This window comes from Dendropsophus ebraccatus, chromosome 13, assembly GCF_027789765.1.
Source record: "Dendropsophus ebraccatus isolate aDenEbr1 chromosome 13, aDenEbr1.pat, whole genome shotgun sequence".
Taxonomy (NCBI): Eukaryota; Metazoa; Chordata; class Amphibia; order Anura; family Hylidae; genus Dendropsophus; species Dendropsophus ebraccatus.
The window spans coordinates 58317723-58334303 of NC_091466.1; the positions used below are offsets into that span (position 1 = coordinate 58317723).

General features: G+C 41.9%; 1 protein-coding gene across 6 annotated transcripts in view; it reads left to right on the forward strand.

Moving 5' to 3' along the window:
* The window catches only part of CDIN1 (CDAN1 interacting nuclease 1), a 236008-nt gene that overhangs the window by 115913 nt on the left and 103514 nt on the right, over positions 1-16581 (forward strand). For all 6 annotated transcript variants that reach the window (XM_069949763.1, XM_069949759.1, XM_069949765.1 and 3 more), the window contains 4 exons: positions 1813-1892; positions 3095-3144; positions 10791-10858; positions 15668-15733. In XM_069949763.1, coding sequence (XP_069805864.1) covers positions 1813-1892; positions 3095-3144; positions 10791-10858; positions 15668-15733 — 264 coding nt within the window. The remainder of the gene's footprint in view (positions 1-1812; positions 1893-3094; positions 3145-10790; positions 10859-15667; positions 15734-16581) is intronic.

Sequence of the window (16581 nt, forward strand, 5' to 3'; positions counted from 1 at the left end):
CCCTAAATGCTATATTAGAACTTCTCAGCAAAACAAGATTCGTATATGACAATTAGAGATGAGCGAAACTCGTTCGGCATTTGAATTCCGGTGGTTGAAAAAGTTGGATACGGCCCTAGGGAGTTCAAGGAAAGCATGGATACAGCCTATGGCTGAAGTCACAAATGGCAGAATTTTTGAGCTTTTTTGAAATTCTTCAACATTTACAACATGGGGGAGTTTATCTATGGTTTTTGTGTATGTTTTGGTGTAAAACTTTTGAATTTTTTTTTTTTGCTTTTAATTAACTGTTTCAACTTTTTCTGTGTTTGGCCAGGTTCACACTACGGCTGTACCTCATAACAATGACCGTTGTTGTGCAAACAACGGCCGTTATTTGTGAACTAACGTCCCGTTGTTTGCACAACTACGGCCGTTGTTATTAAATACAGTCGTTGTTTTTACATAGTGTGAACCTGGCCTAATAATGTGTTCTGTAAAGTTTATGGAAAAGTATACTGGATTGATATCTATGGAAAAGAAGCCATCAGTGATCACATTGTAATTCTTAGTGTTGGAATTACAGCTGTTTTTTTTTATACAGTATGTGCACAGACAGCTGCTTTTTCCATAGACTTTGATACAACGAAACTAAAACTAATTAAATATAATTCAACTATTAGATTTAAAAACAGCCGCTTTTTATACCTATTTTACAACTGTTTGTATTGCTGGGTTTACACACAGTAAAATAAAAGTTATATACGACAGTGAATGAAAATAAAAGCAATAAAAATTGCAAAAGCAGGTGGTAAATATTGCGCGTGTTCATTATTTCGACAGAGCGTCGGACAATTTCCCATTGACTTCAGTGGAGCACATTATTATATTGAAAATATGGATGTATTTTTAGCTCAAAATTACAGCTGTATTTAATTTTTACGGTGTGAGAAAACAGCCTAAGGCTCTGTTCACACACTGTCAAAATAACAACGCTCGTTATTATACGAATAATAGTGGTTGTTAAAAAATAACAACGTTAATTGGTGGCTGTCCAGTAGAAACAGCCGTCATTTTTTACGGTTTAAGAACATGGCCTGAGGCTGTGTTACCACTAAGTAATAATGTCAGTGGAAGGTGCCCATCTCGTTAAATAGATCACGATCATCATCATTATTAGTGGCCGTCTATATTACAAGACAGCTGTCTTCCCCAATGTTTTCATGAAGTGGGAATGTAGCCTAAATGTGAATACTTCCATACTTGGGCTATGTTCACACTACGTAAGTTTCCGGACGTAGGGCATTCCGTGAATAAGCGGCCGGAGATTTACGTAGTTTGCGTACAATGGAAAGTATACGATCTACGGCTGCACAGTTCACACTACGTAAGAACTTACGCCAGGATCGTACGCGGCGCCGTAAAAAATTACCCAGACCATTGTTTGGGGACGAAAATGCCGTAACTTACGCCTGTAGCGTAACATGTGGTCCCGTACGTAGTGGTGATTTCTTCATTTTTGCACTTTTCTTTGGCGATCCAAAAGGTTCTGTGGGGTGTCCGGGGCTAGCCGAAGATTTTCAAGTAAAAGACCGCGTAAGTTCGCGGACCGTACGTAGCCGGCTGCAACTTAAGTAAATCCCCGTCCGGAGTTTAACACGTATATGTCCGGCCGCGAAAATATGCGGCCGGACATATGCGTAGTGTGAACATAGCCTTATAGTGCGAAAGTGCCTTTACATACAGTATAAAACCTGACCTCAACAATATATATATATATATATATATATATATATATATATATATATATAATTTCTTTTTCTCTTTTTGCAGCCACAAAGCCTCTCCTGAACAGTATGCTGCGGGACCCTTCTCTTATTCCCGACCCTGTTCTTGCCAATCAGGTCAATCAGGTAACAAAGACTCGCTAACAATACAAAAATACAAATTTGCATGTAAAACAATGGGATTGCTCACCTCAGGTCTTTTAAGCACGATGGCACTCGTGGTGCTCTGCATGTAATAACGTAAAGTCCATGTATAACAAAAACCGTACAAAGGATGATCATGCAGCACTCACCATATCTTTGTGCATATTCTTTTATTATTTCATAGTAACAAAACAACCTCAAGTGCTGTACTGGTTACGTAGCAGGTGCAGGTGTACTCCACTAGAGCTCTACACCTGCACCTGCCATATAACCTGTACAGCACTTGAGGTTGTTTTGTTACTATGAAATAATAAAAGAATATGCACAAAGATATGGTGAGTGCCGCATGATCATCCTTTCTACAGTTTTTGTTATACAAGGACTTGCTAGCAATGTTTGTTCAGTTTTGTTGATATACTAGGTAGGGTCCGAACCGAGTTCGGTTTGGGTTCGTACAAACCCGAACCCTCGGTAATGATTCCCGCTGTCTGCCCGCTCCGTGCAGCGGGCGGATCCAGCAAGAGGACCGCCTGGAAAACTGGGATACAGCCATAGCCATAGGCTGTATCCCAGTTTTCCAGGCGTTCCTCCCGCTGCATCCGTCCGCTCCACAGAGCGGGCAGACAGCGGAAATCTGAGGCCGAGCGTTCGGGTTCATACGAACCCGAACCTCGGCAGGTTCGGTCCATCCCTAATACTAGGTATATAGATATTTTCTAAAAGGTTGCCTATGTTTAAAGGGGAACTCTGGGGCAATGTAAAAATATTGGGAGGGTGGGGGGACTATGCTTAGCCTTTCCCCTGCAGCACAGCGTCACCAGCTCATGGACCCCCACCAGTCTCCTGTTTCTCCCGGCTTCCTGCATCGCCACGACCCCATAGGAACTACCCCCTCAACCAATCAGTGGCTGCAGTGGTTTCCCACCTCAGTCATGGACTGGCTTAGCGAACATTTCTGAGCTGGGATGAGTCACTAAGAAATTATGCTACAAATGGGACATGGGGACAGGTAACCCTACACCCCTGCTGTTTGGCATTTTTACATTTCCCCGGAGTTTTCCTTTAATTGTGAAAACAAGAAGACTCCTTATTTTTGGTGTACATATATAACAGCTGTATTATTATTTGCTTTCTTTATCCAGTTTATGTTTCTTGCTGTTGTAATATCTTCCTTTCCTTTGTAGTGTATTGTCAACGACTGCTGCAATGGACCCTTGGTGGATTGCATCAAGCAGTATCCTTTACAGTTTGCACATCTTCCTCAAAAAGCAAATTCAGACAAATGTGCTCAGGCTTATACTTTGTCCTTGGAGTACAGTATTATACTATTTTGTGCTGAGGTAGTAAAGGTATTTTCTTTGGTTTGTCAGCTCGCTACAGAATAAGCTTAAAATGAGGCAACGTCTTATATCAGATGGTAACAGGGCAGTTGTCAGTTGTGCTCCTCCTCCCTTCTATCGGTCATGTTAGGTATATTAGACTTTGTTCACATTTTGGCTTTCGGATCATATATTTAATTTCTTACGTTCTAGCACAGCACTATTACACAAAGCAATTTTTTAACCATAAACGATCTTGAACGACCTGAAATTGTTTGCCCCATTACACGGGACGATGATCGTTCTTGCAGTTGTCTTGTCGTCGCTATTGCATTTGTTGCTACTGTGAACGACGTCTTATTCCTTGCGAACGATCAACGATAAAAATAGGTCCAAACTCTATCAAACGACTAATGATTTCTCGTTGGTTGTTTAATCGTTGTCTGCTATTACACTAAACGATTATCGTTCAAATTTAAACGATTTTTCAAACAATAATTGTCCTGTGTAATATGGCCCTTAGCATATAAGAAGACCCAACCGATTTTCAGGTTTTGATTGGATTAAATCCTGTGTTTCTCAATGAGTTTACATATTAAATTTAAAAAAAAATGCACGTTAACCCTTTGCCCCGCCCCAGTTAAAAATTTGGGCTTACATTTCTTCCTGCTCACCATCAAAGACCCAAAATGTTGTTGTTTCTTTTCTTTATTTTCATATTTTGCTAAATAATGTATTTCCAAACCAGAGGAAAAAATATTTGTAGGACAAATGTAGTTATACAAATTTGAGGGGAAAATGTTTTAACATACAACAAAACCGACATTCTAAATTTTTGCTACGTCAATATGAATCCAACATAACATTACCAAACTTAGGTAAATTAATTTTATTATTGGAGAAAAAAATATATTGAAAATAATAAAAAATCTTTGCATCCCCATGTTTTGACCCCTATAACTTTAGTATTTTTCCAACTACAGAGCTCTGTGAGTTCTTATTTTTCGAGGTAAAGAAGTGGTTTTTGCAGCACTTTTTATTCTGTTTTTTTTTCTGCAATGTGTTGTGACCAAAAATTTGGGACTCTGAGGCTGAGGGATCTTTTTTATGTTAACGAGTGTAAAAAAAACAAAAAAAAAAAAACTTTTTTTTAAAGTTCTCCTAGCAGACTATAATCATTCAATTACTTAAAGTGTTCCTGTCATTTGGATCATAGAGACATGTCAAAAGTTTTGATTGGTCCAGGTATGAGTGTTCACGATCAGGAGAATGAGCGGGAAGAAGACCGTGCTAAGCTCATCCTCTCCCGGCTTTGTGTAAGAAAAAAAGAGTTAAGCTCATGATGTAAGTCTATGGAGCCAAGCTATCTTTTTTCCTATACAGAGCAGCGTGGCCTTCTCCTCGCTTGTTCTCCTGATTGGACCCGTAGCAATCAAAACTTTTGACTTGTCAAAAGTTTTCCTAAACAACAATGACACATAAGTCTATAGTAGACCAGCAGACTAGTAACAGATTGGTGCCCTGAAAATATATTGCAGGGGGTGCCGATCAGGCTGCTGGACCACCAGTGACTTAGGCAACAACTGTTCAGATGCTCTAATCAATATTGATTGAAACAGGGAAATGACCGGCATTAGTGTGATCTCTGATGTCTTCAGATGGCACCTGCTAGGTATGATTTGGGTCTGGCACCCAAATACATGTCAAACTCCAGACCACGGCTGTTACGGTACTCCATGGGTCAGAAAGGGCTTAAAAAGCAGCAAAAACACACAAATACAGCATATAAATGTGCCAAACAGCCTAGGCCACTCTCATAAGTGCATATTTGGACTGTGTAGTCTACAGTTTACATTGTCTGGGCCTTACAGTATTATGTGCGACCACTTTGCTTTAGCCGCCTGAGACCTTAAATTTAAAAATTTGACAAAAAAATTGACTTAAAAAATTACAAAAATGACCCAAAAAATTTTACAAAAAAAAAGTACAGAAAATTTTTACAAAAAAAGGGTGTGTTTGAGGCATGCGTGGTGCCCTATACAGAGTTCAATGTGCAGAGAAGGACCCAGTGAGAATCCCACCACATGCCTTGTCTTATGTGGCTACTTGATATGTAGCCGATGGTAATGCACTATCCATGGAGTAATAGCAGCTTACTGGCAGCAGAGATTGGTCTCTTGTGCCTTTAGCTGGTTGGATCACTGGGATTTCCGCCACTCCATTGAAGAGACAAGTGTTTAGTATATTAGTTTGAAGTATTAATGCACTTCTCTTATGCCAAATATAGTACTCCTCCAGTGACCCTGCCTAAGCCTGTACACAGCCAGCAAACTGCTAGCATTATATCTGCAGCTATTGGCAGCGCACAATGACTTATAATGGGTCATAATGGCTTTGTGGTTTAAAAAAAAGCCTCCAGGCTGGTGAGGAAATAATTGATTAGCATTTGATAGAAACTATCAGGGAAATGCTTGATTGGCCTGTGGAGATATTGAGAAATATCATCCCTGTGATATGAAGTGGCATTACCTTGCTAGCTTTGACTTTGTGCATACTCAAGAGATTTAGCTACAGAAACTACATGTGACAGGCCATTAATAAATGTGTGTATTTGTACTCTCGCTAGCGTTAGTTGGACCTGATAACAAGGAAGACGTGCGGTTTACACACCGAACGCAAGCAATGAAGAATGAGTCCGTGAAACCTGTCTTGCTTGTGTAAATAACGGAGATTAGAGACGTTTTTTACTTATGAGCTTATGTCGGAGATCAAGTAGACGACAAGCTGCGTGTATGGTGTCTAGGAGCCGTCTACATTTGACTTACGTATAGGCAGTCTACAGTAGGTACAATGCTTAATAGAGCTTACTCTGGTCTGCGGGGTCCGGAGGCCACAAGGTTGGAATAGGGAGCATGACTTCTTCTAAGAGATGCCCTATGCCAGCTTGGCTGTCTCTTGTCAATTTTATGGGTATGAGTATAGATTGGAGAGTCAAGCGGGGGCGAGCGGCGGAATCCGTGGCAAGTTATCTACAAGAATTCCTCAGTGTGCATATACCCTTAGGGTGGGTTCACACTACGGAACCTGAGTGGAGAATTTCTGACGGATTCCATAGCTCGTACCCGTTCACAGCCGCGCGCCTCTTTGCCCGTGCCATAGACACCATTCTATGCACGGGCGGATTCCACATTCCGCCAAAAGAATTGACGTGTCAATGGTGTTAATGGCACAGGCGGAGAATCTCTAATTCGTAGGCTGATCAGATTTTTTGTGCATGCATAAAACCACTGGTAGTCGACTATCATCAAATCAATAGGCAGCAGGAATGATACAGTGATTATATGTGCATAGTCTCTGTAGTATATTATAGTCTATGTGCATCTCTGGATAAACCAAATCCTTATTTCGGCAGTAATAAGATCTCCTAGTGACTAACCCTTAAAGAGCTAATGCACAAATTAATTAAGTACAAATTTTTTTTTAATAAGAAAACACTTCTAGTTTGTTATAGTCTAAAACAAAATACTATGCATATTTAATATTGCTGTAGTCACACACACCCAAAGACTAGCTGGTTGATGGGACCCCCACTAGTCATGAGATTAGTTGTCCTTTTCCCTCACATGAATGAAGCAACAGCACATATTGCTTGTTGCTTCATTTCCTCTCTGCAGGAATTGGGAACATAGGTAAGTATACTGCTCAGGTAGGTTCCTGTGTGTCCTATAGAGAATGAATGGAGTGGTGACCGAGCATGCACACTACCCTTTCATTCACTTTCAAAACAAGGGGCCTCCGTTCCTACAATCCATGTGGGTGTCAGCAGTCAGACTCCCACCGATCCGCTACTTATGCCCTATCCTTAATGTGTGAATGTCATCATCATCATCATCATCACATTGCTTGCAGCTCTTTTACAAAAGACTAGTTTCGGCAGGCAGGAACATACATCGGCCAGCAATGAGCCAATGAATGATAAATTGCTTGTTCATCGTCAGAACGCATCTTTTGTGTGGGCATTTAAATCATTCCTAGTCAGCCGCACGTCTTCCTATGTGAACAGGAATCGGTGGCCCACTATGATGAATTAATAGGTTGCACAAACGATCCAACGATTGTTTCTGTGACCCAGCCACACACTTGTCTGTGGTCGCACATCCATGACCATAAAGAATATTAAGGCCCATTAAAACCAATGTGTGCATTCATACTATCCGTGCCGTGATCCTTGCCGTCTCTCACCGTTCCTGTCACCGATCCCGTCTCTCCCTGCTCCTGTCACTGCTCCCGTCTCTCACCGCTCCTGTCACCACTCCCATCTCTTTCCGCTCCTGTCACCGCTCCAGTCTTTCCCTGCTCCTGTCACTGCTCCCATCTCTCACCGCTACTGTCACTGCTCCCATCTCTTCCCGCTCCTGTCATTGCTCCAGTCTCTCACCGCTCCTATCATTTCTCCCATCTCTTCCTTTTCCTGTCACCGCTCCCATCTCTCCCCGCTCCTGTCGTTGCTCCCGTCTCTCACCGATCCTGTCGTTGCTCCCGTCTCTCACCGCTCCTGTCGTTGCTCCCGTCTCTTCCCGTTCCTGTCACCGCTGCCATCTCTCCCCGCTCCTGTCACTGCTCCTGTCTCTCACCCCTCCTGTAACTGCTCACGTCTCTCCCACTCCAGTCACCGTTCCACATCTCTCCCTGCTCCTGTCAGCCCCCCACACCGCCCCTGGACAAACCCAGCACCTCCCGACCCCCAACCCAGTCCATCCAAATGGATGAAATCAACAGACGGAGTGGACAAAATCACCCTCTGTGAAAAACACTGGACTAGAGCAGAATGAGGCCTTATAAAGACTTCGCAAACAAGCTCCGATCTCTCTGATCAGCACTTTATAGAAAATATCATTTTGATAAATTTCTAAACGTATAACTTACAAACCTGAGATGACAAAAGACATAAAAGCGTACAAGTACATTGAAATGTGACAACTGTTTTGAGTTCAACCGCTTCAACCCTGTAAAAGATACAGCCGGCAGGATATTTTATGGTCCCCCCCCAGAGCCTTTGCTGGCCAGAGCCACATAAGCCCTATGACTTATGGCAATATGAAAGTGTTACATCAGGGCGAAAGTTTTCAGAAATTACATGTTAATTTCAGGGCACGTAAAATAGTTAAAAATCAATGGAAAGTTTAAGGTTTTAAAAGCATAATGTCTTCTGAAGGATTGTGTATTGATTTTAAATATAACTCTCTAATTATATATGCACAGAGTAAAGCACGGAGACAGGCTCTTTGCAAATGGCAGGGGGCTATTTCACAGGAAGGGTTCTGAGGATTACGGGAAGCCAGGCCTCAGATTTTCGCTGGGCGGAAAATGGCCTGTGAGATTATTTACAAGTTTTGCCTTTTGGTCAGCGGGATACATCAATAACAGGTAGTAACATTATAGACCATCTCTAAGTGTTTCGGCCACCATTACATTAGGAAATCACTTTGAAGCTCCTGTATTAATCCCTGTTTGTCCTCACCCTCCATCCACTTATCTTCTTCCTCTCGCTTCTCCTCTCCCCATGGATCCATTTATCTATTTTTATTTTTCTGCTCTTCGGCCTGGTCAGGACTGAGAGTTTCATTGGGCAGTGTGCATACTATTCGTGGAATAATTTACTGTTACACAAGGAATTCATCGTCTAGCGTAACAGTTGTAATAAAATATTTTACTAGACGTCTTGATGGCAGGATTGTTTTTTTAATCATTGGATATGTCTTTACAGTCTGTTCAGTGGATTTGATTTATACCCATCAGCCACAGCATTAAAACTATATGAAATTGTATACCCCCCTCCTTGTGCCACCAAAAAAGCTCCGACCCACAAAACCATATGATATTGTATGGCCTCCTCTGTGTGCCACCAAAACTGCTTCGACCACAAAACCATATGATATTGTATGGCCTCCTCTGTGTGCCACCAAAACTGCTCCGACCACAAAACCTTATGATATTGTATGGCCTCCTCTGTGTGCCACCAAAACTGCTCCGACCACAAAACCTTATGATATTGTATGGCCCTCTCGGTGTGCCACCAAAACAGCTCTGACCCACAAAATCATATGATATTGTATGTCCCCCTCTGTGTGCCACCAAAACAGCTCTGACCCACAAAACCATATGATATTGTATGGCCTTCTCTGTGTGCAACCAAAACAGTTCCGACCCACAAAACCATATGATATTGTATGTCCCCCTCTGTGTGCCACAAAAACAGCTCCGACCCACAAAACTATATGATACTGTATGGCCCCCTCTCTGTGCCACCAAAACAGCTCCGTCCCACAAAACTATATGATATTGTATGTCCCCCTCTGTGTGCCACCAAAACAGCTCCGTCCCACAAAACTTTATGATATTGTATGTCCCCCTCTGTGTGCCACAAAAACAGCTCCGACCCACAAAACCATATGATATTGTATGTCCTCCCTCCTTGTGTCGCCAAAACAGCTCCAACCCACATGGTGACATGGACTTCACAAGACCTATGAGAAAAAAAACACATAGTATCTGACATTACGACAGTCGCAATCCTGCCTTTAAGTCAGGAACGGGGGAACCTTCGGCCCTCCGGCTGTTGCAGAACTACAGTTCCCATCATGCTAACTAGTAATATGCATGTACCACCTGCAGTAACTATGCAGGAAATATAGGGCAAAAGAACCTTCAATCAATATAAAGAAGAAGCGGGAGCGGGGGGGCTTCTAATACAAGATCCTTGGGAACTCCTCCCTGTAAATATAGTTTTCTGAGTTTTAGCTTTTTATTTAGGCTATTTAGTATTTCATATTAAGTCTGATGAATAGCGGCCATTCCAATAGTCAAAAAGGTCACCCCGTTTTTCCCAGAAAGTCTTGGAAACCTGCAATAGGTGACAAACCCTGCAAGAACCTCAGTGGTAGTAACTAGAGATGAGTGAACCTATAGTATGCTCAGATTTGTCTTCTGCATTTGAATACAGGTGACTGAAGAAGTTGGATGCAGCCCTAGGGAGTCCTGGAAATCATGGGAACATCCTATGGCTGTATCTATGATTTCAAGGCCGCCTTAGGGCTGCATCCATCATCTTCAGTCACCAGTAATCAAATGCAGAAGACGAACCCAAGCGAACTGGAGGTGCACTCATCCCTAGTAGTAACGTCATTATAATATAATAGCACTATACTGTACCAGATCAATCCCTGCTCCTGGTGCCAGGTAAGTAGTCATGCTACTAAGCTCAGCACTTAGGATGTTTATCAAGCCTGAAAGAGGAGCACAGAGGCATCATGACTCCTTACCGCTGCAGCTCCGCCCCCATGTCTACTTACTGGGAATCGGGGTTAAAGAGCGATATTTTGAAAATGCTGCTGTACCCTACCGGGCATAGTGTCATAGAGCCGTGCCAAGCAGCTTTAGAGTACTAAACTGGGGGGTGGGGGTTACATAGCACCAGTCATGTGACCAGTTCCCTGTAAGATGTGCAGCAGGACTAGTAATTGATAGTTGTACTGTTATTGATCCTTGATCACTTGTGCAGCTCCATTGGCCATGAACATGAAGTCATTTTAAGAGAAAAACTATTGGAGAAAAACTTAGCCTTTCTAGGTAAGACACATGAGATCTGTATCATATTTTCTAAACAAATCATGCTACTTCCACAGAGGTATTTGATTTTTTATTAGGATAATTTATTAGGATAATATTTGGATAATGTTTAGCTGCAAAATGTCCTGTATTCTGTTGTGCACGAAAAGTAAGTGAACCCTTTACCTTTTCTCTGTGAACTGTAGATGTTTACAATTGAACTCTCTCTCTCTCTCTCTCTCTCTCTCTCTCAATATATATATATATATATATATATATATGTGTGTGTATTCTTTCCAGTCTGCCACAGTGCTCTCTGCTGCCACCTCTGTCCGTGACAGGAACTGTCCAGAGCAGTAGCAAATCATAACAGAAAACCTCTCCTGCTCGCCAAATTTGAAAAAATACACCACTTCCTGCAGGACATATAGCAGCTGATAAGTACTGAAAGACTAGAGATTGAGCTCCAGTTGATTTCAAAGATTTTTTTTTCCCCGCTGGTGTACCCCTTTAATAAAAAAAACCCTCTATATACCTCACCCTCATTCCAGTGAAACCACCTGTTTACCGGGGCGTGTAGTGTAGGTTGAGATCTCTGCTTGCTGACTGTGAATGAAAACTTTTTAGTTCCTTCCAGACTCTAAGAACATATATAACAGTTACAATATACAAAGGGAGGGGGGAAAAGGGAGCTGAGCATGGTCAGAGTGAACCAAGAGTAGAGGATTTTAGACATCCATAGCGCATGAGAATGAGGAAAAAAAAGGGAAAGGGTGCAAGATAGGTTATACATGTATATTAGACATAGGGTGGTATTGGGAAGGATGATTGTTTGGATTGTTGTTTTGTTACCCAGATAACAAGCAGTTTTCAGTAAAAGGTGAAAATCCTGTTGTGTTGGTTGTAAATGTGTTTTTCTGAATGTCAGTAATTTATTCTCTATGAATGAGAAGGTGATGGATATCCTTCTCCTGTGCTGGATGCTTCAGGTTCGCCACTAATGGCATGGCTGCCGTCTCTGCTATTGCTGCAGGTAAGTTTTACGTATAAAGGGAAATGATCATTGTTCTGCCTGAATATTGGGAAGGAGAGAATTGGGGATGATTGATGCTGAACAGACTCTTATTGATTTAGGGCCAAGCAGGAACTCTGTTATCTAATCCGCTGTATAAACAGCACACCCTTGCTGCCGTGTAATTAATATTTTATACAATAAGTAGCTGGAGGAAGACGCTTCACTATGTGCTGCAGTATTCCTTTCCCTATGTAGAGATAAGACCCATCGTCTTAGTCATGTGACACCGGAGGAGAATAGGAAGAAATGCCAGACATGTCAGATCTCTCCCACCTCCACCCATTTTCATTAGCGAATTTTTGCTTTCCTTTAAAGCAGGATATGGCTGATAAATGCTGGTCCCGCCTCCTGGACCTGAGCCTATCAGGGGGCCCCCTGCATCCTCTGGCCTGCTTGCTGTGGTGGTCAGGAAGCCAAAAACTCCTTAGCGGGCTGGCAGTGCTAGACTGTTATTCAACTCTCTAAAATTAACACATAAAACAGCTTGTTCGGTTGTTTTCAGTTTCCTCATCACCTCCGGCTGCTGCAAGCTAGAAATCAGGGTTTCGGGGTCTGGACATGTACAACCATGTCAGTACAGTAGCACTGAGACTTAAAGGGGTCGGCTATTTTATAGTAAAAAAGTTCAGTGTACAGTATAAGTAAGTGTATTCCCATTACTTACTGGCAGCAGCTCCCTGTGTACTTCATAGAGCTAATATCAAACTCCTCTCCTCCAGGCTGTGCTGTCCTGCTCTGTGGTGAGTCTGTCCATAAGATGGGCGACATGGTGGAGCATGTGACCATGCTCCGCCCCCTTAGTGCCCTATGGAGCAGGGGGGGGGGTGTGGCATGTTACATGCTCCTCCATGTCGGCCATCTTATGGACAGACTCACCACAGAGCAGGACAGCGCAGCCTGGAGGAGAGGAGTTTGATATTAGCTGTATGAAGTACACAGGGAGCTGCTGTCAGTAAGTGCAGTGAGTACAGTTACTAATACTGTACATGGCCAACCCTTTAACTGTTTCAGAGCTCAATGCATTGTAATGGATTATAATGTACAGTAGTGAGTTCCGATAGTTCAGTTTGTAGCACACAGTGCCTGCACGGACCTTATATACAGAATTTGGGAATGTGACCTATAGCACTCTATGCGTTTGGCTAAAAACAAAAGAAAAAACTTAAAAACTGCTATAAAACACTTTAGAGCAAAATTTTTTTTTTTTTAAAAAAGTATGTGCCCTTAAAGCGGTATTCCAATATAAATCCCTTTATCCCCTGTCCACAAAGTAGATTGTGCGGAGTCCGATCGCTGGGAGTCAGAAACTGTTGTGAGAAAGTTATACAGATTTGTAAATGACTTCTATTTATAAAATCTCAAGTCTTCCAGTACTTATCAGCTGCTGTATGTCCTGCAGGAAATGTTTTCTTTTCAGTCAGACAGTGCTCTCTGTTGCCACCTCTGTCCATATCAGGAACTGTCCAGAGCAGTAGCAAATTCCCATAGAAAACCCCTACTTATTTGGACAGTTCCTGACATGGACAGAGGTAGCAGCAGAGAGCACTGTGTCAGACTGGAGAGAATACACTACATCATGCAAGACATACAGCATCTGAGAAGTACTTTAAGACTTGAGATTTTTAAATAGAATTAATTGACAAATCTGTATAACTTTCTGACAAAAAGTGAAAACTTTTTTTTTTTTTTTTTTTATTGTATTCATGTATAATTTTTTTTCCCAATCAAATTTTTATTAGATAAAGTGATACAGCAAAGAGCATGTCATAAACATAGAGGTCACGCAGGACCGTATGGAAACATGTATTCATATATCATAAAGGGGTTCTCCGGTGAAAATATTTTTCTTTCAAATCGATCGGTTTCCGAAAGTTATATAGATTTGTTATTTACTTCTATTTAAAACTCTCAATTCTTCCTATACGTATCAGCTGCTGCATGTCCTGCAGAAAGTGATGTATTCTTTCCAGTCTGACACAGTGCTCTCTGCTGCCACCTCTGTCCATATCAGGAACTGTCCAGAGCAGCAGCAAATTCCCATAGAAAACCTCTCCTGCTCTGGAAATTACATTTATACATGAAAAATATAATTTAATTGACAGCTACTTTATAGTGCTTTTTTGTTAACGAGTGTATGTAATAAATATATATATATATGTGTGTTTGTGTGTGTGTGTATATATATATATATATATATATATATATATATATATATATTACTGTATAAGATATATGTGTATATATATATATGTATCATTTCCTGTATGGACGTTCTGATGCTTCAGTGGTAATCCTTTCTGCTGTGTTTGCCCTTTACCTCAGATGGTTCGTATGTGTGGGGTGTATTAACACGAGGGAAGTTAGCAAATGGTCTCTGTGAAATCCTTGTCCCAGGCTGATAGATGGATGGGAAGCGAGCTTACTACCTCTGGGAACCGTCATTAATTCTAATCAAAGGTGAAGCAGAAAGAGCACGGGGAAGGCAGTGTCAGCAGCCCAGCAGGTGTTAGGACAGGACCACACAGCCTCCTGCCTTCCACATCCAGGTCATTAGTTAAGGATGGATGGAGACATGAAGCAAGGCCGTAATGGGTCTCTACAAAATGCTATTGCGTACTCCAGGGTTTCAGAAGTCAAGGGCAATATGTTATGACATACTGGGGGCTCCTGTGATCATGCAGTGACGCCTGGTAGGGATAAGATAACACTGAACGCTGTCTGATTAACCTTGTCATAGACAAACACTGGAGGAACAGTTATGTAGCAAGACAGATCTGGTCTTGGGTTGTTTCCTATGTGATCCATAAAGATATAATTAGAAGTGCCACTCTCCTGTCCTAAAACTAAAGCAGTAAAAAGAATAGGGGGAGATTTTTATCCTAAAATAAGTCCTTGAGACACCCGTCACTTAGACTCATGGAGTTCACCCAGCTTTTCCAGACACCAGATTTGCCTAGATTTTCTGTTTGTCTGTGCAGGTAGGCATATGTAACATTGAGGCTATGTTCATGTCCAGTAAAATAAAAGTAAAAAATATAAGTAATTTTGAGTGAAAAGAAAACAAAACAAAAAAAAAATGTTCGTTTTTTGCTAAAGCAGGACGGTCATCATCAATTATAGCTGTTCTATACCAGGGGTAGGGAACCTTGGCTCTCCAGCTGTTGCAAAACTGCAACTCCCATCAGGCCTGGACAGCCAAAGCTAAAGCTTTGGCTGTCCAGACATGATGGGAGTTGTAGTTTTGCAACAGCTGGAGAGCCAAGGTTCGCATCCCCTGTTCTATACTGTGTGTGCACTACTGACCGATTTCTCATTGACTTCAATTAAGCGCATTATTATATTTAAAATACGTCTGTATTTTCCCCTCATAATTACAGACATAATTTGCTTTTGATTTTAAAATACGTCTGTATTTTCCCCTCATAATTACAGACATAATTTGCTTTTGATTTTACAGTGTGTGAACATAGCCTCAAGATACTAAGAATCTGACAGATTTTTTAAGCCAAAGCCAGGAATGGATTCGAAAAGAGGAGAAATCTCAGTCTTTCCTTTATTACACATTCTCTGTTTATAGTCCGTTCCTGGCTTTGGCTCAAAAAAAAAATCTGTCAGATAATCTATTGGTGTAATAGGGCCCTTACTTGGGCCTGTTTTACAATATAGTGGACAAAGTGATAACAGTATAGTATTATATTTTCAGATTATTTTTTTTTCTTTTTAAATAACACGCTAGTTCTTTCTATTCTTTGTAGACGAAGACCAGCTGCGGATAAAAGGCTACGATAAAACTCCCGACTTCATTCTGGAGGTGCCAGTAGGTGAGTCTGACGTGGAGCTATTATAGAGCACAATGTGATATTCAGCTGAATGGGTCAAGCCCTTTTGCAGTTGCGGATATGAGCGTATACAGTTACAGTATACATATTGCTGTCCAGGGGAAGCAGGCATCATGTGACCTGAGCTGACACTGCTGAGAGTACACCAATGCTGACGACACCCCTGATACTTATACTAAAGTAGGCCTATGGATTGAGGAGCTCTTAGATGATCTTCCCTACATACATGGCAGATACTAGTATCTGCCACAAACTTCCTTGCAGATACAGATCACATTAATCTGGACCGTGTTACCAGGCCCGATATTGAGGAGGAAGTGAGCGCCAACCTGTCAGGCGCTCACTTCCTCCTCATTCCACGCTAGCTGCCTGTGCTATTATATGTACAGACAACGAGTCAGAGAAGGGGGGGTTGCAGGGAGCTGTGGGAAGGAGTGCCCGGACGACCCTTAGATTATCTGGGTCGCCCATTGAAGGGAGCGATGGTATGCTGCCGCCGCTTATATCGCAATCGTTATAGTTTTGAGAGATCATGTTTAAAGACAATGATCAGCCGATATGTCATGTGCATGTCTGCTGACTGTTGCCTTTTAACATGACCTATAATGTCCGATAATCGTCTGGTGCAATAGGACCCTTACTCTCATTGACCTCAATAACTGAGTATGATTGAAGATACTGACTGCACCTTCCTTAGGCTGGGTTCACACTACGTTTTTGTAATCCGTTTTTTTTTAATCAGTTTTTTGATGAAGTTCATCCCAACCTGTCATCCCCCGTACCGGGGCAGACCTCCCCGCTAGAGACCCTTATACTTACCCCGGGCACGA